The 23610-nt window shown below is 43.2% G+C and overlaps 4 protein-coding genes across 5 annotated transcripts; 1 reads left to right on the top strand and 3 right to left on the bottom strand.

Annotated features, from left to right (window-relative positions):
* Positions 1–3028: 3028 nt before the first annotated feature.
* Positions 3029–16523, bottom strand: Ctps (CTP synthase). 2 transcript variants are annotated; one of them, XM_089259666.1, is made up of 4 exons: positions 16093–16523; positions 4819–4989; positions 4259–4760; positions 3029–4194 (listed from the first exon to the last, which is right to left on the bottom strand). In XM_089259666.1, exons 1-4 carry the CDS (start codon positions 16256–16258, stop codon positions 3102–3104), a joined length of 1932 nt encoding a protein of 643 aa, XP_089115792.1. In that variant the 5' UTR covers positions 16259–16523; the 3' UTR covers positions 3029–3101. The 2 variants fall into 2 exon arrangements, with proteins under 2 accessions (XP_089115792.1, XP_089115793.1); XM_089259667.1 differs by lacking the exon at positions 16093–16523 and adding an exon at positions 9766–10205.
* On the bottom strand, positions 5501–7499 carry LOC149091546 (uncharacterized). The gene is made up of 3 exons (XM_089259668.1): positions 7200–7499; positions 6803–6952; positions 5501–6728 (listed from the first exon to the last, which is right to left on the bottom strand). Exons 1-3 carry the CDS (start codon positions 7351–7353, stop codon positions 5713–5715), a joined length of 1320 nt encoding a protein of 439 aa, XP_089115794.1. The 5' UTR covers positions 7354–7499; the 3' UTR covers positions 5501–5712.
* A 429-nt stretch (positions 16524–16952) lies between the features above and the next one.
* On the bottom strand, positions 16953–19490 carry GlyRS (glycine--tRNA ligase). Its single transcript, XM_018100254.3, has one exon. It carries the CDS (start codon positions 19411–19413, stop codon positions 17122–17124), a length of 2292 nt encoding a protein of 763 aa, XP_017955743.1. The 5' UTR covers positions 19414–19490; the 3' UTR covers positions 16953–17121.
* Positions 19491–19791: 301 nt separating this feature from the next.
* Positions 19792–23500, top strand: sstn (stepping stone). Its single transcript, XM_089259665.1, has 3 exons — positions 19792–20123; positions 20191–20251; positions 20759–23500. The coding sequence occupies exon 3, from the start codon at positions 20909–20911 to the stop codon at positions 23054–23056; it is 2148 nt and encodes a 715-aa protein (XP_089115791.1). The 5' UTR covers positions 19792–20123; positions 20191–20251; positions 20759–20908; the 3' UTR covers positions 23057–23500.
* The last annotated feature ends 110 nt before the right edge of the window (positions 23501–23610 follow it).

Genomic DNA, 23610 nt, shown 5'->3' with positions numbered 1-23610 from the left:
CAAGGTTACATTAATATATTTATATATATATATATATATTATTATATATTATTATAGAGAATATGATCTACATATTCTATTGAATGGCTGACCTTCAAAGCGAATATATCATCGAAAACAGCGCAATGGGTCGTGATATCCGAACTCTAAAAATTACAAATATCTTCGCATTCCTTAAATATATATACGCAATAAATCTGAAGTCTTCAGGTCTAAGAGTATTAAAACAAGTAAGAAGACTCTAGTCGAGACTGCTCGACTAGGAGATACCCTGAACCCTCCAAGCTGATATTCTTATCATTCTGCACTTCTTTTATGCACGCACACATACATTTACATGCATCCACCCTCACGCGCCCGCGCTCTGCTAACTGCGCAGTAAGCAGCGACTGCGCTTGGGCTGCGCTGCAGTGTAGACAACAGTATGAGAATTTACTTGGTGAATAACTTCGTTTGTAAGCATACGATCTTAATGAAATTTTCAGGGCGTAATTATATGGTCAAAATGTGTGTACATTCCAAAGCACAAGTATCTAGTACTTGAAATACGTTTTTTACGAATTGGGGGCGAAGGGGGCGTGGTATCCAAAATCTGTTGATTACAAAATGTTTGTATTCATCATATATATATACACAGTAAATCTGAAGTCTCTATGTCTATTAGTATTGCGATGAGGCTCAAAAAACAAAATCAATTTTTCGATTATTCTCGATAAAAAAGTTATCGGATGAGTTATCGAAAAAATAAAGCAAACTCGTACTGCGTATGGTATACACGAGTATGCACAAAAAATTTCAGCTCTCTAGCTCTTATATCTTCTGAGATCTCGGCGTTCATACGGACGGACGGACGGACGGACGGACGGACGGACAGACGGACAGGGCTATATCGACTCAGCTCGTCGTGCTGATCAAGAATATATATACTTTATGGGGTCTGCGATGATTCCTTCTGCCTGTTACATACTTTTACACAAAAACATTATACCCTGATTTCCCATTTTCAATGGGTTCAGGGTATGAAAAAAGGAAATTAAGTTATCGAATATTCTCGATAAAAAAAATGTCGGGTGAGTTATAGAAAAAATATGATAAACTTGTTCGGCGTATGGTATAAACGAGTATGCATTCCAAATTTCAGCTCTCTAGCTCTTATATCTTCTCAGATCGACGCACTCATACGGACGGACGGACTGACAGACAGGGGTATATATGTATACTTTATGGCGTCTACGATTATTCCTTCTGCCTGTTACATACTTTTCACAAAGCCCTAATTTTCCCATTTTCAATGCGTTCAGGGAATAACAAGTGAAATGCTCTAGTCGAGACTGCTCTAACATAAATCGAAATTGCATTAAATGCATCTTAATATATATTTTAAACTTTGATACTATAGCTTAAAGAATGTAGGAGATATAATTTGTTGGCAATATTTTGAGAATTTTTTTGTTGAATAATTTAATTTCTAGACGTACGATCTTAATGAAACTTTCAGAACGTAAACATAATGCATAAATGTGTGTATATTCCGGAGTATTTTAAATACGCCTTTTAGAAACATGGGGGTAAGGGGGTGGATATAGGGGTGGGGGGTTAACAAAAATCGAAATTGCATTAAATGCATCTTAATATATATTTTAAGCTTTGGAGATATAAGGAGATATAATTTTATAGCTGATTTTCAAAATCGTTTTTATCAATAAACAAGTAAGAAGACTCTAGTCGAGACTGCTCGACTAGGAGATACCCTGAACCCTCCAAGCTGATATTCTTATCATTCTGCGCTTCTTATATGCATGCACACATGCATACACATGCATCCACCCTCACGCGCCCGCGCTCTGCTAACTGCGCAGTAAGCAGCGACTGCGCTTGGGCTGCGCTGCAGTGTGGGCAATAGTATGACAATTTACTTGGTGAATAACTTCATTTGTAAACATACGATCTTAATGAAATTTTCAGGGCGTAATTATATGGTCGAAATGTGTGTACATTCCAAAGCACAAGTCTCTAGTACTTGAAATACGTTTTTTGCAAGTTGGGGGCGAAAGGGGCGTGGTATCAAAAAAAAATTACAAAATGTTTGTATTCATCATATGTATATACACAGTAAATCTGATGTCTCCACGTCTAATAGTACTCCGATGAGACTCAAAAACCAAAATCAATTTTTCGATTATTCTCGATAAAAAAGTTATCAGATGAGTTATCGAAAAAATAAAGCAAACTCGTACTGCGTGTGGTATACACGAGTGTGCACACAAAATTTCAGCTCTCTAGCTCTTATATCTTCTGAGATCTCGGCGTTCATACGGACAGACGGACAGGGCTATATCGACTCAGCTCGTCGTGCTGATCAAGAATATATATACTTTATGGGGTCTGCGATGATTCCTTCTGCCTGTTACATACTTTTACACAAAACCATTATACCCTGATTTCCCATTTTCAATGGGTTCAGGGTATAAAAATATTGAAATGAGTTACCGTTTTTTAGTGATATACTCGATATACGCGCGCTATATACGGACATTTTAAACAAAATTTGAAGTCACTAGGTCTTATATCATCTTAGATCGACGCGTTCATATATGCGGACAGACAGACGGAGAGGGTCAATTCGACTCAGTTTGTCGCCCTGATCAAGAATATATGTGGGGTCTGCCATGCCTTCTTCTGTTGCATACATTTAACATAACCATTATACCCTGATTTCCCATTTTCAATGCATTCAGGGAATAAAAATCGAAATTGTATAAATTGCAAGAGATGCAGTCATTAGTTCAATTTCCAATTTGGGCACCCTTTTTGCACGTTTGTGAAAGTGCGATTGTTGTTTAAAATAAATAAATCTTTTACTCGATAAAGGAATCCAATTTAAGAATACAAATCTTTTTCTCTTGATCATATTTTAATATCTTCATTCAAATATTCAATTTTTTTTAAGACACATTCCAATCACTTCAAAAGTGTTGACAGAATTTTGTGTACATTTAGAGCCAAATGATAAGAGATTCTTCTACAATAGCTTTTTCATATTTATTTCAAAACTTTATCTTAACGTTAATAGGAAAAACATGAACTGTAAGCAATTGAGTTCAATCTGATCTAGATCCACCACAAGCACCGTCGTGATCGTTGTCCAAGGTGTGATCATTGGCGTTTAGGCCATTTATATTGCCATTCACTAGACCGTTTAGGGGCTCACATTGGTTATCCGTGCTAGTGCAGGTGCTTGTGCTGGTGCACTTCTTGTTTCCTTGGAGCTTAAGGGCTGCAAACGAGTGTGATACGCCATTGACCGATTCGTCCTCATCTGAAGATGCATCAGAGAGTTGACGGGGGGACAAGCGGCAACCACGCTCTATATAGTTCTGGAGCCTATCCTCGGCTGCAAGGATTAGACCAAGAAACGGAGGCGACGGCTTCAAAGGCCTTGACAAATATTCCGGATGATACTGGGTAGCCACAAAATACGGATGATTACTCAACTCGATAATCTCCATTCGATTCTGATCAACGTCTGTACCCACGAAGTTCATGCCATAACTCTCCAGTTGCGACACATACTCAGGATTCACTTCGTATCGATGCCTGTGCCGCTCGTCCACCGTCTTAGGATTACCATACAGCTGTCGAATCGTACTCGGCTTGTCGGCAAATACTGTTCTTCGCTTGCCCAGACGCATAGTGCCCCCCATTTGGCCTTTATGATGCTCCGGCATATCGATGACTAACGGATGGGCTGTATCCGGATTTATCTCCGTGCTATTAGCATCTTTAAGGTTTGCTACATTGCGCGCAAACTCTATAACAGCCGCTTGCAGACCTAGACAAATACCCAAAAAGGGTCTCTTATTTTCGCGTGCCCATTGGCAGGCGCGTATTTTTCCCTCCATTCCACGTGCTCCAAAGCCACCAGGCACGAGTATGCCGTTGCTTTCGCACAACTTTTGCCACTCCTTGTGATACTTGGAAGGCTCACGCTGCAGAGTGTCATGTTCCAGCAAGCATGATTCAATAAAGACCAAATTTGCCTTGCGGTTCACTGCCAATGCAGCGTGTTGCACCGCCTTTACTACGGACGCATATGAGTCTGCAAATTTGGTGTATTTTCCCACAATAGCTATGTTGACCTCTCGCCGAATAGTTTCCGTGCGTCGAGCTAGATCCCGCCAATGCTGCAAGCACCTGGAAGTGCAATGGTAAACGCTGTCAAAATTTGACTAAGTATTTGCTACAGCTTATCTCATACTTGGTTCGCTGGCTCATGTCGATGTTCAGCTTAAGCCGCTCATTCAAGAACTCAATTACGCCATTCTGCTCCATCAAGAGGGGCACATGGTATATAGAGCTCAGATCATGTATGCATATGACTTGGTCCGGGTCAACATGACAGAAATTACTAATCTTCTCTTTTACCTCTACCCCGATCGGCTTCTCAGAGCGACAGACAATCAAATCAGGGCTTAGGCCACATCCGCGAAGCTCCCGCACGGAACTCTGTGTGGGCTTTGTCTTAGGCTCCCCAGTGGCTTTAGGCAGCGGCACCAGTGAAACGTGCGCTAAGCAGAAATTCTCGCGTTTTACGCGAAACTGAAACTGCCTGAAGGCCTCGACGAAGGGCATGCCCTCAATGTCGCCAATAGTGCCCCCAAGCTCGACGATGCACACCTGCGGTTTGGAGGAGCCCTTGACAGGCTTTTCCGCGACGCGCGCCACCCACTCTTGTATGGCATTTGTTATGTGTGGGACAACTGTAATAAAAAAAACATTACTGCCACTCCAATTTAAAGCGAGTCTTTTGATTCTTACCCTGCACAGTCTGGCCCAGGTAGTCTCCCTTGCGCTCCTTTTCGATCACCATCTTGTAAATTTTGCCCGTTGTTATGTTATTGTCCCGGTGCAATGTTATATCGAGGAAACGCTCGTAATTACCCAGATCCAAGTCAACCTCAGCTCCATCATCCAGTACGTAGACCTCGCCTGTGTAAAACAATAACAACATATTTTATTTTAGCTTTACATGTAAAATATATGAAATAGCTGAGACTTAGCATTAGCAATGAGGGAAAAACACAACAGAAACCGGGAATCTCCCTAATTCAATTTTATGTGGCTTCCAGTCAGCGCCTGGTGTCAACATACAAACGTAAAGTATGCCTAAGAGCATTACTAGTGTGATTAAAGCTAAAGATCTTTGGAAAATATATTAAAAACAGTAAATATTGTGGATACATGGTTCTTCTTATGTATCCATTGAAAAACATGAATATAGAATCAAAAAGTGAAACAAATGATATTACTCCCATATTTAAATATATCAAATGGATCTGATTCCAAAATTTCAGACAGATTTATGCATTTCCTAGGTTTTTACAGGAATTTTAACGTCGACTTGACCATATCCATACGTCATATATACAATTGGTTCTTTCCTTGTGAGCCACTTACCCTTCTTAAAAGAACCCATTATAGCCGAAGAGTAAGATTTCGATTTGAAAATAAAATTTAAAGGTTTTTATTTGCAAATCTTTGAGCTTACGCTAAATGGCGCGCACCAACACTCGTTTTTGTAGCTAGGTAGGCGCTCAACTAGAAAATAGCATGGCATAGATAACTATGGAATATATTAATCCTTACGAACTAGACATTCAACGCGAATCTTTATGTACAGTCTTTATGTTCATGGATATTGAGAGCGGGCGACTACTTGGACTCTTCAAGGTCTTCCTTGTACAGCTCCTTAAATATGAGCTTCTGTATCTTTGTGCGAATTCGCAGCTTCTGTGCAGCCGTCAGCTGCTTCATGTACGGATGCAAGCTGAGCAAATAGTGATAATCGTCATCATCGGGCACCAACGGAGCGTCCATTGTTGAGGAACCATTGAAATTGCTGTCTTCGGAGAGGCGCGGACGTTTCAATTTAAGTGCTGGAATCAAACCATTGGCGTAAGAGTGTTGAGTGAAGTTCAGGTGCTCGCTAGCCTGGCTAACGGCGCCTCCACCAAAGTCTTCCTTCGATCCAACCGTGTGATGTCCGACGGATAATGTGGGCAGTGGATGGTGTGCCTTGTTGTATAGCGGAGGCGGCGATACTGAGCGCTTTCCGCCCATCGCTCCCGCGTTTCCTGTCGTATTGGAGGTAGTAGTGGCTGGAGCTAGAACTGTGCCTGCCAGCTGCGTCGCCGTCGCCACTCCACTATGCGTGCTGGTCGTCACCACCGGCGGCGGGGAGCAATGGGCAGATACAGATGGTGCTTCCTGATTGGTGAGTGTTGCCATCGCTTTAGTGACTGTTGGAGTCGGAGATCGAGTTGGAGTTGATTTCTTACTCAAGTCCTGCGCTTCCCTTTCCAGCTCCAGCTCCATTAACTGGGCGCGCAGCAATCCCGCCTTTAGAAGTGCGTGCTGATGGGAGGCGACAAACGCCTCCTCTTGCGCTCTGATGACCCCCGTGGCCAGGGGCGTAGTGCTTATTTGAGTTTGTTGATGCGCCGCTGGAGGAGTGGGCAGACCATCCATGCTACCATCGCTGGCCTCGCCAGCACCATCCCCAGTCATGTCGTCTTCATCATAGTCTTCGTCGCTATCCGGCAAACGACGTATCAGCCCGTTGGTGAGGTCTGGCTCGACTACGGTTTTCTCGCAGTCCTCGCTCTGTTGGTTAAAGTAATACGACTGATCCTGTTCGTTTTTGGGCAGACGATGGCGCATGTGGTCCGCTGCAGGTGATATGGATGCAAAAGTCAACGAAAATGCAATTGGGCGTTCGATAGATTCCCGTCGCGCTACTCACTTAAAAAGAGTAAGGCGTAATAGTGCAACCACTTGGACTCGAATGTGGCTGGATCCACCAGAAAGTCTCCGTTGTCCGCGCGTGGAATGCGCTTGTACTCGACTCTGAAGTTGTCCCGCAGTCCCTTCCACTTTGCTTTGAGCACAATCTCTGTAACATGAAGTGGAGAGAATTAACTATATATAATCGCTACTTTCACACGTCTGCCCATAGAAGAAGCTACTCCGAAGGCACAACGTCTCCCCTCCCCTCGTCTTAGTTCTGTGTACATCCTTCCTTCTTCTCTTTCAGTAAGCTAAGCTGTTATCTCGTCTTCGCTTCGCACTTGATTCGCCGCAAAGTTGTGCCTCGAGAATTGCTTCGTCCATGTGGCCCGCGTTGCTCCTCTTGTACTTACTCGGTAACTTGTGTGTGCTGCTCAGCTCGTCCCACATTTGCTCGAGGAAGGCCTTGTTGCAGTGGAAGTTGCGGTTCCATATTGCCGGCCTCTCTTCAATGTCGTGAATGAATTGTTCCACATTTAAAACAATTGTTGATTTTTTTGGCGCCATTTCACGGGACCCTGCTCTCACAGTCTGTATTTTCGTTACACTTAGACACTCGCGTCGATTCTCTATTACCGCCTGTTAACAACGAACGCAATTCCAAATTCAAGAGACAGCACACATACACACACATAAGTAAGGATAAGGGCGGGGAGGGGAGGGCAATGCAAATGCAATTGAATCTTATGTTGCTCACAAGATAACCGATAAATTAACATTTTCGCTATTGTTAATAAGACCACTCTCCACTCCACTTGCTGCTCCCGCAATTGGAGAAGCGATAGTTCAATAACTACGAATATACCCTGAATACAGGATATGACACTCCTGTGTAGAGGAAAGTAACGAAGTATATGCTCTTATATAGTATATGCTCTTATATAGTATATGCTCTTATATATCATATTGGTTTACAATCGATCAAAATTCTCTATAATGAAACTGCATCGATCCCACAACTTAACGAGTCACATGTTCTGAAAATTTCCTTCCTATGACTTCTGCCTACGGACTTTACTTGCTAGCATTATTTTCTCATTAAGATTTCATATGAACAGTTTATATCCTATGAACGAATATTTGCTTTGATTAACTACCTTTCTGTTGTTAATATCCGATTCCGCAGATTCATAGTAACATTAATTAGCACTGTTACTGCTAAGCAAAGATTTCAATTGAAAGCGTGTCAAACAAATGGCAAAAGCTTCATTCAAGAGTATATGTATGTATGTATATACATATGTACATTGTATGCTGACATATATACTTGTGCACTTGTGGGTCTGTGTGTGTGTGTCTGCGTATGTTAATGACACAGCAACACCAACAACGCAGAGCTGGGCAGGCAGCAGAAACGCGAGCTGAGCACAACACAATAACTTCATTAAGATTCCGTGGCCTGCGACGATGCCATTGCTGCAGCCTGTTTCAGTTTCTGCTGCTGCTGCTGCTGCTTCTGCTGCTGCTGCTGCTGCTGTTGCTGTTGCTTTGGCGTGCCAACGAATTTGCAGCTGACGGCTAGCCCCCCTTTTGCCGACCCAGCATGCATGGGCCCCTCACGTCCAGTCATCCTCCTCGTAGGCCTAGCAGCTACAGCTACAACTACAGGAAATGCTGGTCCGTCGCTATCGCGCAGCGAAGCGGGGAGAGAAAGAAGCAAAATCAAATTATAAACATACGCCAGGCTGCGACAGCCATGCAGTGAGCGCCCCTGCACCGTCTTCGCCTCCTCCTCCATATCACACTCCTCGACCCATTCGGCGTTCTCTTCTCTGTCCCATTCAAACAAAACACAAGCTGCCGGCTCTGTGTGAGTGACTCAGACTCAGCCGTAGCCAGTCAGTTAGTCAGTCATGCAAAAATGCTTGCAGCCGCTGCCATCGCAGTTGCCGCCGCCACCGCCACCTCGTGTACGAAGTGCGAAATACTAAAGCAGCGGGTGGGGGGAGGGGTAGGCAGAGAGGGACGCAGTTGGTGAAGCTCCTTCCAGCCAAGCAACTAGCCAGCCAGCCAGCCAGCCAGCCAGCCAGCCAACAAGCAAGCAAAAGCAATTTCTGGCGGCGCGAGTCTGCGGCAAGCTTGCTGCGGGCTGAACTGCTAAAAGGCAGGCCAGACGCCCATCAGGCCAGGGCACCGTCAAGCAGTCAGCAGTGGCGGCAAAAGCAACGGCAACGGCAACGGCAACAACGACGACGACGACGACGACGACGACGGCGACGGCAGCGCAGACAAATAATGCGTCACGTTGCGCAGTCGTTAAATTTTCGTTTTCGTCGTTGCTGTTTTTATGTGCGACAGCAGCTTGTTGTGCACGAGCGGAAGGGCCCGGGAGGAGGGTCTGAGGATATTAGCTTTGGAATGAGCTGCGGCCAGCTGCTGACGCCGTTGTTACTGCTGCTGCCGTTATTGTTGTTGTTGCTGTTGTTGAGCTGAGGTGCTGAGGTGCTGGTGGTGCTAGCTGCTTGCTTGGTTCAGCTTGATGCCAAGAAACTCGCAAGTTTGGCCGACGCCAATAAAGTTATGAGCCCAGCGAGTGACAGACACAGTGAGGCCTCATTCGAATGGCCAAATGACCACAAAAAAAGGAGGTAGCATATAGGACTTGAATTCAACGCACCCAATCAATTGGGTATTCAATATTCAAAAAAGCTTGCCTCATATCTCTTGATCTGTTTTCTACTCTTTTGTATCTCGATTATGTACATATGTATGTATTTCAGGCCTGTTTATCGTGAGATCGCGTTTCCTTAGATCGCATTTCAGAATATGTACATATATGCAATTATATGTATGCATGTATGTATGTGTGCTTGTGTTTGTGCGAACAAACAGTTGATGCACAGGGAGGCGGGTGGGGCAGCTCCAGTTTGAACAGTTGCCGACGACTTTGTTGCTCTACAAAATCAATAAAACACGCACCGTATGAGCGTATATATTCACGTAGGTGCCTCTCCCCCTCCGCCCCTAATGCGTGTGTGCGTGTGTTAATGTTACACACATGCAAAAAAAAAGCGCGCGGGCCACGAAATGCGCGAAATTTGGGTGAGAGGTGGTATTTGGTTGTGGGCGGTGAACGTCGTATTTACAATATTTCGCTTTATGATGACCTCGACCAACAGTGGGACAATCCGACCGGCCGACTGTCTGCTGGCCGCGGCACTCGCAAATCGGCCGTAAGCACAAACTCAATCCGAGCCGAATCAAATCGAATCAAATAGAAACGGACCGAGCCCAACAGAAGCGAGACGGAACGGAACGAGACGAGACGAAACGAAAGAAGGCGAACCAGTGCTGATTGCAGTCAGCTTACAACTGAAATTGAAAATTCAGCAGAGCAAAGTGCGAAGCGCCGCCAGCGCTGCCGCCATAGCCGGCGCAGCGCGAGCGTGGCGACCGCGACAGGCTGCAGTCAGAGCCAAGCAGACAGAGCAGCCATAGCCCAAGCCCGAGCCTAAAAGCAAGCGAGCCAACAAAACGTGCCAACTAACATAGCGGCAGCGCCAGGGCAGCAGAACAGAAACGCAAAAAACGCCAAGCAGGCAGGCAGGCACAGCACAGCAGAGCAGAGCCATAGCTGTAGCTGTAGCTGTAGATATAGCCAGTGCCAGTGCCAGTGCCAAAGCCATGCCACAAGCTTTTGCGACGACGACGATATGCGGAGGACATACATACAAACACTTGTGCATGTGTGAATGTGTGCATGTGTCTGTTTATGTGTGTTTGGACACATACATATATACATATTATGTGTATTGGTGTGTTTTGGGGGGCGCGTACAAATGCTAAAAGCAGCCGTTGCCGTTGCCGTTGCCGTTGCCGTCACCATCACCATCACCATCACCATCGCCTATATCAGCCCCCGTTGCTGGCAGCATGCTGCTGCCTCTGCCGCCGTTACTGCTGCTGCTGCTTTTGGGCATTTATTGCGCCCGGCATTTGCCGGCTAGTCAGGCACGCGCACACATACATGCATACATGTGCTGTCACAATGTGTATGCGTGCGCCTGTGTGTGTGTGTGTGTGTGTGTGTGTGTGTGTGTGTGTGTGTGTGTGTGTGTGTGTGTGTGTGTGTGTGTGTGTGTGTGTGTATGTATGTGTGTGTGTGCATAAGTGCGAGAGGCGGGTGTACGGTGCCGGTGGCCTGGTCTTCTGTTGTTGCTGCTGTCGACGACGTCGCTTTGCGCATGCAGCCGCAGCAGCAACAACGACAACGACAATCAACGCGCGGAAGCGAGCGAAAAGCATAAACCATGGAGATGGGAGGATTGTTAAAATCACGCGACAGGAGGTAAGCAGTCAGCCAGCCAGCCAGTCAGCCAACCAGACGGCCAGCGAGTCAAAGCCAGCTCACAGCGCTAAAATGAATCGCCGGCTGCCGTTGACGTTGGCGAATGGTTTCGGGCCTGTCGTTTGCACGCAGCGGCTTTCAGGGAACGAGCGGTATAATGGGGTGTACATTTTTGTTAGCTGGTAGGCTGGTTGGCTAGCTGGCTGGCATTGGATGTTGCAAGCGTCAGGCGTTAATTGCTATTGCCCCCACAGAGGAAGTTGAAATTGTGGAAATGTGCAAGCAGCTGGGCAAATAAAATGAGCCGCAAAATTAGAAGAGCTCAGTTTTATTCGAATTTAACTTTATATCAGATTCACTCAAATATTGCATATAGGACATAGGGTCCCTATAATATCCTGCTAGGCCGAAACTGCTACACAGAAAAACAAGTAAGAACGTTGCAGTCGGGCGTTACCGAATGCTGAATACTCATTCACACCCATCAGCAAAGTTGTTCCCGATTTGCCACGACCTTACTGGGCGAAGACACTTCATTTCATAGAACAAGCTAACGGTAATTTAACTGCAAAATTTGGATGCTTACGCGCCAAAAATGAGAAAATGACAGGTAATTTTTCAATATGCCACGCCTCTAAAGAGGCGTAACAATTATAGTATTATATAATATATTAACCTAACTATCTAAATTTGAAGCTTCTACTTTATACTTTAGGATATATAAACTTTTGCGGTTTGCCACGCCACTTTTGGACGGACATATATCCACCAAAGCTTTTTCTTGGGAAGCCATCCCGAGTATATATATACCAAATTTGAGATCTCTAGCATCAATAGTGTCCAAAATATAGCAGAATTTGAAGATCACTTTATCTTCAGGTCCGACTTTCTACGTCCCTAGAATCATAACATTAGCTCACGTGCATAATCCTAACGTTCTAGCTTAAAAACTATAAGAGATACAGTTTTATCCGATTGGCCACGTCCCCAATAGGAGTAGATTTATTTGCCATAGCTCGTGTTCTTGGGTGGTCGATGCGGATCTATATTCCAAATTTCAGCTTTCTAGTTCTCTAACTAATATGACTTCTGGTATATCGGAAAATGCATTTTCTGATTCGCCACGTCCCTAGTGGGCGGATCGGGAACATTTTTTTTAACTTTATGAATCGGAGATATACACGAGTATGTAGTCCAAATTCCAAGTCTCTAGCTTCAATAGAGTCGAAATAAACTGCGTTCATACCGATAGAAGGACGGACAAGACAGACATTGCACAAAACCAATATACTCATTTCACTTGAATGTGAATGAGTATAAATAGCATCCGCTACAACAGCAATTATAACGTGAACGAAATTTTATTTTCCATTTCGCTTTTTGCACATTGCCGTCGCCTTCGTCGTTGTCGTCGGTGCCATTCGAAAACGTGTATAAATGCGCAAGCAGAAGAAAATAGCAACAACGAGCCATATGCCAGAGCCAATGGTGTAAGGAGGAGGAGGAGAGAAAGCAACAGCTGCTAACAATGTTGACGCGTCGAGTCGACGACGCTCGTCGAGACTGCCCAAAACGAACGCAGAAATAAGCGAGAGCCAGACTCTTAAGACGCTAAGCAAGCGAATCTACAGGGAACGTCGGGATAGGTGCAAATCGCAAAACGCAAAACAAAACAAAACTCGCAAAACTTCGACCATAAGGCGGCTGAGGCTAGTTAATAATGATCATGATGATGTAGGTGATGGAACGTATTAAGCAATACAATTCGACAATATGGCGTCTCCCATGCCACAACCACGTCCCCAACCTACTGTCCACATGCGACCCACTCCCGAAATTAACGCCAAGCAAATGGAGCACAAAGCGCGCACACGCATGTGCCACATGCGTCACGCTGCCGACGCTGGCGTCTGCGCCGCAGTCAAAATCGACGCTGCTGAAGTCCTCACCGAATCCCTTACCCACACCAATGCAGGAACAAAGCTTGCACAATAAATGAGCAAAAGCTGCACAAAATGCAATGCAAACGACCCCCAAAACCGAAAGCCATCCGCTGCCCAATGTGAAAAATGCAAATGACAGGCAGTAGACAGTAATTCGTGGTGGAAATCAACGTGTGAGCTCGACAGACAGCAGACTGCATACTGCAGACAGCAGACTGCAACGGGAGCACAACGTAACCAACTTAACCGCCCACCCTCAAATGTGTCTTTAAAAGCAGCATGTGAGGAATAATTCCCCTTTCCCACTTGTGAAGATACCCTATGCATATTGAGCATAAAAATTAAAATATCAATAAGTGTTGCAAGACGATTGTCCAGAATGTCTTTTTATGCTAGCTAAACAAATACATACATACATATGTACATAATTACATGGTATTAAAAAAACCACAGTTGGCAGCTTTTATGGATTACTTTTTAAATTCCATTATAAAACATTTTACTTTTGATTGATTTGTTTGAGTTAGTCGAGCAGCGTGCATTTTAAGTACATATGTATGTATGTACATTCATATATATTATATTTGTATTTATGTTTGGAATGGTAAAAACCGCATATCTATGCAATCCATCTAGTATATACGCACGCACACTAATGCAAATATTTTCCCATTCATTCATTGCTGAAACACTCACCAACAAATTATATGCCGCTCTCTGTTATTCCACGCTATTCGCAGAGAACACAAAACTACTCATGCATACATAAATACATACATATATATGTATGTATGTATATGCACATACATATGTCCTTTTCAATTTTATATTGTTGAACTTTACAATTAAGCGCCTTATCCGCAATTTGAACTACAGTAAATATTTTTCGAGATACTTTATAATGATGCGTTCTCATATACATATGTACATATGTATATAGTAGGCAAAATGCACATACATATATACATATGTATGTACGTAGTAGGCAACACGCTGTTGGCATAACCCACTCAAGAAACCTAGAAATACCCTCACTCAACACAGCACAGAGAAACCAAGCGAATGAAAGAATTGGCGAACAAGGCGCTAAGAAAATAAAACATGAACGAAAAAACTTCCATATTCAATGTCAAGCATAAAAAGAATGCATCGAACAATGTCATATGTATGTATGTATGTACATACATTTATATATTTATACCCTGTATCCATTGAAAATGGGAAATCAGGGTATAATGGTTTTGTTAAAAGAGGCGTGACGTCCTGATCAGGGCGACGAGCTGAGTCGATTTGGCATGTCCGTCCGTCTGTCCGTATGTATGAACACGTTGATCTCAGAAGATATAAGAGATGGGGACATAATATAAACAGCGCGCATATCGAGTTTATCACTAAAATATTATAACTCATTCAGATATTTTTTTTTTAGCAATAAAAAACATTATCGATATTCAAAGCTAGAGTCTCCGAATTTTAAATGTATATTAAGATGCATTTTATACAATTTCGGTTTTTGTTAAAATTTACCCCCGCCTTTATGTCCACTTCCTCACCATCCTATTTCTAAAATGCGTATTTCAAATACTAGAGACTTGTGCTTCGGAATATACTCACATTTATACATTATGCTTACGTTCTGAAAGTTTCATTAATATCGTACGTCTAGAAATTAAATTATTATACAAATAAATAGTGCCAGCACTGCAGCGCAAACCAAGCGCAGTCGCCTGTATATGTGTTTGCTTGTATATATATATATATATATATATATATATATATATATATATATATATATGTGTGTGTGTGTGTGTGTGTGTGAATTATTCCGGGGATCTCGTAGTCGAGCAGTCTCGACTAGAGCATTCTTGTTTTACATAGCTTTGTTTGCATTTATACATACATACATATGTAGATAATTGTGGCGTTGTATGTGTGTACATTTGCACTTTTGAATATTTTCTTTTATCTAAGTATAAACACGGATATGTGGATATTTATTGATTCATGAATGACGTGTATATTACACATGTACATATGTATATAAACAGCACATAAATGTACATACATATATTGTAAGAAATTTATTAAACATTTGGGATATACATACTTACAAATATGTATATTTAAATATCTGTGTATCTACAAATGTATGCATTTTATAAAAACATATTGTATAAATAGTAAAGGATTTAAATATTTGTATATTTCAATTAACTTTAAGCAGTGTACAATTAGTAATTCCTATAATCATTTTTAATCAGCCCTGTTATATGTATGTACATACATATGTACATTTACTTACCGCAATAAAAATCTCCGAACCTAGGTCAATAGTTATTGATTTGGGCTTATCTAAGCCGAAATGAATAAATATTTTTGGATTTCGCATGCCAATACCAAGGAATCATATAATAGATTAATTATAGTTAGATCAAGATTCCTACGATTATATGTACATATATTTACATTTCATTACTGCATTAGATTATATAAATATACATTACATATGTATGTATATGTATAAAATAATCCGTACGACGCATTATACGAAGAATTTTAAGATTTTGGATCGAATCTCAGATCATATTATATGGAACATTTAGACTTGGGTCCAGGTTAGCATAATATTTGTAACAAATCAGCATCCTCTTCGAGGCTTAAATACGAAATGAAAGGAATAACATATGATATGAATATTCGCGAATAGTTATGTAATCGCGAATATCTACATATCCATACACGTATGCACATACAGACAAAAGTTGGCACAAAACAAATTCGCTTTACCGAAGCGGAAGGCGGCGACAAGATATTCTCACACGTGTACATACATACATACATACATATATTCGCAAAGAGAGAAGAAAAAGTCAAAATTGTTGTTTACACATATGCAATTAAATATGTATATATGTACATACAAATATACATAAATACATATATATTTGTTTTTGCGCCATTTTTGTCTAAGTATATGCTAATGTGATAATTGATAGACATCAATAAGTAACTTACCATGTTCGTAGGGAGAAAATGTACCCGCGTCGATATTAATGTATGGGTCAATTTTGATCGAAGTAACATCTAGGTTGCAGGACTTAAGGATTCTGCCGAAAGAAGAGGCTATGACACCCTTGCCAACACCACTTATAACTCCTCCCGTAACCAAAATGTATTTCATTTTATTTATTATCACTTTATGCCTATTTTATTTGAAATATTGTTGTTCTTAACTTGTATTAAGCGCAATTAGAAATATATACATTAACTTGCGCAATGCTTAACAGTATCTTGAGAGTTTGTCACTTTGAGCCTTTTATTTATAGTTGATCACATCTAATTGTCATAGTTAATAGTACTTTTATACGAAAGTATATTTTAATAAAACATCACATTTTATTAATTTCACACGTGTTTTAGTACCTTGCTATTAAAAGACTCCGTCGCAAACAGTAGTTCCGATACATTTATGTTAACTAACAGCTCTGTTGTGACGTTCCATTTTCGACATTCGCTCTGTTATCGGATTAATTGAAAGCACAATTGGTATTTTTCATGACAGCAAAGATTTTGGCAGTTGTCTAAAATCCCATCTCTGAATTTTGTTATGTCCCATGCAAATTCCTCTTTTTTTTTTTTACGAATTAATTAAATTTAATTTGTGATTTAATTACTAACGTTTGCAATAAGTTGAGCTAAGTACAGCAGGAAAGTTCCCCATACTTGGTCACAATTAGGAGTGTAATCTTTTCTGCTTGAATCGAATTGTGTTTGAATTACTAAAAGCTACTTTAAGCTTGAATTTCCTGTTATTTATTTTTCTGCTTTTGTTATATGTATATCAAATTGACTTGCTTTCCCAGAAAATAACCTCCTTACATTTTGAAACGAATTGGCGAAAGAATTTTTTTATTGAAGTTTAAGCATTTTTGAAAATAAGCATTTTAAATGCATTTAAAAATACACGATTCTATAAGTTCAGGCTTGTTTATAAATATCTTTAAATTGATAGCGTACAAAGCAATTGTGGCATCAAAATATTCTTCATTTCGTAGCTTCCTGCTGCTCAAAAGCTGGATATTGCTCCAAGACTTGTGCCCAAGTGAGTTTTGTCGTTGCCAGATCCTTGACCACACTAACAACTACATCGAGTCCAATGCGAACCTGCTTCATGGTGTTTCGATCACGTAGCGTCACTGTGTGAGGCTCCTTTAAGGTGTCAAAGTCCACAGTGATGCCGTAGGGGATAGCAATTTCGTCGGTGCGCGCATAGCGACGCCCTATGGATCCACTCGAGTCGTCCACCTTGTGGGACAGCTCCGCCTTGGTCAACGCCGAGGACAGCTGTTGAGTGTACGGCTGGAACTCAGCGTTGTTCGAAAGAGGCAATATTGAGCATTTGTACGGGGCAACAAGAGGCGGCAATGTGAAGTAACAGCGCTGCTCGTCACCTTCCCGGCATTGGAAACTATGTTCCAGCAGAGCATACATGACGCGCCCAATGCCAAAAGATGGCTCCACCACACTCGGTATAAACTCCTCGACGTGCACAGTTTTGGTAGCATGCTTCACAGCGATGCTTTCCGTTCCGAGCTCATGAGTACCGCCGTCAGGGAGGCGCAGCTTATACTGTCCACCTGCTGCTAGCTGCGTCTCAACTGTCTTAATATCATCCAGCGACAGCTTAGTCAATGCATCTGTTATGGCCTTGGCTTCCTTTTTGAAGGTTTTTCCTAGCGCCTGCTTATTGGGCACAATCTCAGTGACTTCCACGGTCTTTGGAACTGCCAAACGCTTCTCGGCCACCAGGCGTACGCCGGTGGCGGCCGTGTGCTGGCCGAGATCATAGGCTGATCGATCGGCACAGCCGACGCACTCCACCCAGCCATATGAGGTGAGAATCTCTGCGTCCCAGCAATCGCAAGCATAGTGCGCCATTTCATTGCCCATATGCTGACGGAAGCGCAGGCACTCAGGCTTGATGCCAATTGCATGAAGGAACTGCTGGATCCGCGCCATGTAATAGCCCAATGTTTCGTTGGCCACCAGTTTACTGGACACTGCTTCGCCAATGGTTAATGCCTGGGCTGATTTTCCGTCCATCTGGTTGCATGCTGAATACAGTGTTAGCTTCTCGTTGGCTACCCGCTTGAACTTCGGATGATCCTTGTGCACGGGATCGCAGAAGTGCTCAATCTCCGCCATCGTGAACTCGCGCACTCGTATCAGGCCAGACCGCGGCGAAATCTCGTTGCGAAATGAGTTGCCGATCTGGGCCACAGCAAAGGGAAGCTTGCCCTGGTTGAACTCGAGAAGTCGTTTGAAGTTCACAAATATGCCCTGGGCAGTCTCCGGGCGGAGGAATCCTTTCACCAGACCAGTGGGTCCAATTTGAGTGGCAAACATTAGATTAAATTCGATTGGAGGCGTTAAATCGTTGCCCGTCAATGGTGACTTTATGTTGTACTTAGCTAACACGTCCGCGAGCTCCTGTTTGCTTAGGCCATCCAGTTTAATAATAATGTCCTCGCACTCAGCCCGCAGCTCTGCGGTTGCGTCCTTGGCTGCGGACAACTTTTCGAGTGCTTGCTTGATGAGATGGTCCAGGCGGAAGCATTCGCCTGTCTTGACATCCTTCACCATCAGATCGGCAAACCGTTCCACATGTCCAGAGGCCTTGAGGACTGGCTCTGGCGTCAATATCGAGCAGTCCACTTCCAACATTTGCTCCTCTAAGCTAAAGAATTGTCGCCACAGAGCTAATATGTTGGATTTGAGTGCGCATCCCATTGGTCCAAAGTCGTATTGGCCAGTTATACCGCCGTATATGGCAAAGGATTGATCGTAAAAGAAGCGTCGCTTCAGGAGATCTTCCATTTTCGCGCGATCAAAGCTCACAACACTTGGCGTCAGCGCCAATTCCTTCTCCTCTAGAACTTTCTTACGAATTTTCAGCTCGGCTACGGCCTTCTTGACGTCCAGTTCGGGTGCTCCCTTTGCCTTCAGTTCGCGGACCAGGTTGCCTTGCTCCTGCACTCGCTCTCGCAGCGGTGCCAGCTGCGTTTCTATCTCAGGATTCGACATGATGAAATCAGTTGCTACTCGCAACTGGACACTCCGCTTTGGTTTCTTGCTGCCCCACGATTGTGCTGAGCAGGTGTGGGAGGTTGTGCAGAAAAATGCTTTCAGTTGTGCTTTGTTGGCAAAGGTCTCTCGTTCACGCTTGCTTTCACGACAGGTCCACGTTTTTACGAGCGCGCTGTTTCGTTGCAAATTTGATAAAATTCCACTAGCGCTGCGTAAGCGTGTGTGCGCTTTTAAAAACTGTAATGACATATGTTATTTTGTATGCGGCCAACGCTAAAATTTATGTAATTTTTATTCACGGTTTCGAAATTCATGCATACCTTCAGCTACCCCTTGAGTGATTCACAATAGAAATGATTGTGATGTGCAACACTGCAGCGAAAAGTTGCTGCAGACTGGCCTATCGTAACGTGTGTGAGCCTCATGTATAACATACATTTCATCATAGCAGCTTATTTATCCAAAGGACTGAATAGAATGTTAATTGTTTTTGTTAACCACAGTCAGTTAATATTAAAGAGAATTCATAATTTATTGTTTGAATCAATGTCAACAGTTCTGTCCAACACTGATTCACCTATCGAACACTTTAGTTGATACGTTTTGTGTGCAGCTGTTGGCATATCGATACATCGATGAATGTGTCAAAATTCATTTTGTTCTTTACTGCTCAGAAGCATTTTTTCTGCATGTTTATTTTTAAAGTATAATTTTGCTGGATTCGTTTTTATTTAAGGAAACGAACAACGTTTATTCTTCATTTCTTCTAATTTATATAATATTACCGGAAAGTATTTAATTGTAAAAGGACCTATGATTTACTCGGCTTAAAGCGTTTGTGATCAATGAAAGGTGACGACGCCGTCTCAACTACGACATCGACGACTGTGCCACCGCATTTCTTCGTAACGTAAATCTTGAAGAGAGCAGCTCTACTTGGAACAAGGTGTTTACCTAAGGTATTTGTTATTTACAACGCCGATTTAAATATGTGGCTTCGATTTCATGTGAGTGTTCTTATTGCAGTCTGGCGCTTTGTTTGTTTGGTAAACATCTTCAAATTGGGGCAGTGCACGGCAGGCTGTAGGTGAGTGTAATACTACATAAAAATCCCCACACGCACACACACATACATATGAACGAACGCTTTGCATGTTATTTGTTTGTATTGTATTTTGTTATTTAATTGAATGAGGGAATTTTAAGTGTAGTTCTTGTCAATCTCGGTTAATGTTCGCCTTGTTGTCCTGTACAGTTAACATTTCTCGCCTACATAAACCACACTTTTTAGAAGTTACACAGGTGTTTGAAGTAACATTAGACCGGTCGACTGATATATGTATATACATATGTATATACACATACACAACTGTCTACTGTGGTGGTTGTGGTGCAGCGGTGGTGTGGTGGTGTGGTGGTGTGGAGTCAGCAGGCAGCTGCTGCTGTGCGTTTTACTCTCGTACAAAGTCTAATCAGGTAGTGCACGTCTCTAACAAACAAGCAAACATACGCCCCAGATTAAAACATTGCTAACCCTCAACTAAAACCAAATATACAAGAGGCTTACACCTGAAGACTGTTTATGTCTTTCTAGGATATACCACATGCACCGCTCACCTCTCACCTCTCACCGCTCACTGCAACCACTGCAACCACTGGTAGTCCAACCAAACGAACAGACCAAAACGAAACTGTAAATGAAAGCCGAACTCGACAGCAGCAACAACAAAAGTAACAACTGGCGATGCAATTAAAAGCGCCAAAGAGCAGGAATATGGCCAGTCTCAATGATGATGAACCAGCAACCAACAACCGGCGAAACAACAACAACAGCAGCAGCAACTACAATAACAACAATAGCAACATCAACAATAATAATAATAGTTCGAGCATTAATCCCAGCCCGAGCACCAATATCAATAATAATAATGATATTGAAGATGCGACAAGCAAACGGGAGTCATTGGAGGCACGCAAACAAAATTTAGAGCAGCGTTTGAACGAAAAGAGTTGGCTGTTGCAACAAATACAAAAGCAGGAGGCCGCAATTATGCATGGCAACTATGAACAGTTGACGATCAATGAATTTTTCGCCCAACTGGCGCAGCAGTATAAGCATGAGCAGCAATTGCAGGCATTGGCTAAGGATAGCGGCGCTCTGCTGCGACGTAAACAGAGCACGAGCAGCCGGAGTGAGGGCCAGCCGAGTAGCAGTCAAACTTATAGCACCAACAGCAACAACAATCGCCAATCGCACTCGGAAACACACTCTAATCGCAGCTCGGAGTATGATAACTATCAGCCGGCAGGCTTCAATGGTGATATGCTGGTCATAGGCGTTGCTCAGCATCAGTCGCAGCAGCATCCGCACGTAAAAAGCGCACTGAAGAAGCGTCCGACACCCACACCTACTGCTCAGATACAAATGCAATATATTGCACAACGACAGCTGCAGCAACAGATACCTCAGCAGCAGCAGCAAAACATACCCCAGCAGCCGCAGCAGCAAATACCACAGCAACTGCATCACCATATGGATGGCTTTTCCCCCCAGCATGGCAGTTATCTGCAGCAGCAGCAACTGCAACAGCCAAAGCAACGGGTTCAGGGCCAAAAAGACGTTATATCTATGTATTCGGCCAACTCGTCCAATGTGGCCACCTTGCGGCAGCAGCATGTGGCGCCGCAGCAACAGCCCATTATCGTGCAGTGCGACAAGTATTATTTGTCGCCGACGCATCAGAGCTACAGTGAGGGCGGCTTCATCAAGTCGAGTCAGAATATAAAGAAGTATGTGTCGCCGCTCGCCTCGCCGAGTGCCATTAGCTACGAGCAGAGCTCGTTGCATCATCATCGCCAGCTTGATGCCATCTCTTTGGCGCCCAGCTATATGTCTGTAGAGGTGGAGAGCGTGGAGAGGCTGGACAGGGTACAGCAACAACAACAACAGCAGCAGCAGCAGCAGCAGCAGTATCGCTGGCGTTCACAATCCCACATTGCAGCACTGACCCCACCCCATCCGCATCCCAATCAGAGCATAGCTGCTGCGCTTGCTGCCGAGCCAAAGTCGCATTCCAGCGATATGTTAGCAGCGCCGCTACCGTGTTATGCCAGCAAGTCGAAGCCCCTGGATGAGATATCGCTGTGTTCAACGACGACGATAGAAAAGAAAGTCAAGCCTAAGCAGTGGCTGGAATCATCGCTCGACGGGCCAGCAGTCCTGCGTCAAATGGATTCCACAGCGCACAGCCCCGTCAGCAGTATTGGCAGCGGAGCCGCCGGCGCTGCTGCGGCCGTCAGTAAACATCGAACGAAATTGTCCTCACAGTCCATGTCGGTCTCTGGCCGCCACTATTCCATGTCGGCTCAGCGAGGGGTCCACAACTATGCGCCCAATAACTATCCGTCTGTTGGCAGCTCCAAGGCTCTGCATGTGGATGAAAGATTTGCAAAGCTGAGTCAGTCCACTTCCTATCTGAATGCCATGGACCAGACAGTGAGCATATCAGCATCCTATACACTTGAACCACTCGAAATACCGCCATTCAGGCATCTGCCGCCCAAGCCAAATCAAAATCAACAGCCTTCGCCGCCGCCCAGGCCACCTCCAGTTGGCAACAACAACAACTACAACAATAACAATAATAATAGTAGTAGCAACAGTGGAAATGCTTTGCAGAGTTCCCTGGCATCGCCGCCCGCTGCTGCTGCTACTGGCACAGCTGCTCCTAGCCTGTCCCCCGAGATTCGTATTGAGTCCCCCATAAATATGACTGTGGTGCAGCAGGCCACGTTTCAACCATACAAGGAGGTCATCAAGCCCTTCGAAATGTCCGACTTTTACAAGTACTCGACCAAGTTTAAGCAGAAAGATGGCGGCCGACCTGAATGAGAAGAACATTTCTGCTTTTCTAATTGGGATATTTTTATAGTATTTTGTTATTATTTTATGTTATAAGACATATTTAATATCTTTTCGACTGACAGTACCAAGTGGAAATTCTGGCTTTCGTTTGCGGTTAGCGTAAATTTATCGAGTTAGAACTTTGACTGAAGAACATAAACATTCAAATACAAATCAATATGTTGAAAATGATTGAGATGACTATTCAAGAAAAGACGAATGGAATGGTACCTATATTAAAACCCGATTGACAATATGAAACGAACAAATTTGTATATTGACTCTACGCCTTCGTAAATAGCCTTTTGCAAAAGTTTTTTAATCTATAAATATATACTATATATACTGATATTGTATTTACAAAATTGTTATAAATTTACTGTACAAAATTATTTGTACGCTGACTTGAATATACACTAATCTTTATACATATGGTCTTGTCTTTCTACATAGTAAATCATCATAAGTGATTATCTGATAGTTAATTGATCTTGACTCAAGTCCCTTTAGACATGAGGATTGTTGGAAATTCCATTGGGTAT

This window comes from Drosophila navojoa, chromosome 4 (genome assembly GCF_054131105.1).
Source record: "Drosophila navojoa isolate 15081-1374.11 chromosome 4, UAZ_NAV_1.0, whole genome shotgun sequence".
NCBI classification, from domain to species: Eukaryota; Metazoa; Arthropoda; class Insecta; order Diptera; family Drosophilidae; genus Drosophila; species Drosophila navojoa.
The sequence above is the reverse complement of the archived record's forward strand: the minus strand, read 5'-3'. Positions and strand labels throughout refer to the sequence as shown.

Excerpts from the sequence above, each read along its gene's own strand:
- Ctps (XM_089259666.1), bottom strand. The coding sequence starts at position 16,258 with ATGAAATACATTTTGGTTACGGGAGGAGTTATAAGTGGTGTTGGCAAG. Across the intron at positions 4,761-4,818 it reads CCTGGGCCAGACTGTGCAGG|TTGTCCCACACATAACAAAT; the intron begins GTAAGAATCAAA and ends TTTTTATTACAG. Across the intron at positions 4,195-4,258 it reads GACATGAGCCAGCGAACCAA|GTGCTTGCAGCATTGGCGGG; the intron begins GTATGAGATAAG and ends TTGCACTTCCAG.
- LOC149091546 (XM_089259668.1), bottom strand. The coding sequence starts at position 7,353 with ATGGCGCCAAAAAAATCAACAATTGTTTTAAATGTGGAACAATTCATT. Across the intron at positions 6,953-7,199 it reads CAGCACACACAAGTTACCGA|AGATTGTGCTCAAAGCAAAG; the intron begins GTAAGTACAAGA and ends TTCATGTTACAG. Across the intron at positions 6,729-6,802 it reads TTACGCCTTACTCTTTTTAA|CGGACCACATGCGCCATCGT; the intron begins GTGAGTAGCGCG and ends TATCACCTGCAG.
- GlyRS (XM_018100254.3), bottom strand. The coding sequence starts at position 19,413 with ATGTCATTACAGTTTTTAAAAGCGCACACACGCTTACGCAGCGCTAGT.
- sstn (XM_089259665.1), top strand. The coding sequence starts at position 20,909 with ATGCAATTAAAAGCGCCAAAGAGCAGGAATATGGCCAGTCTCAATGAT.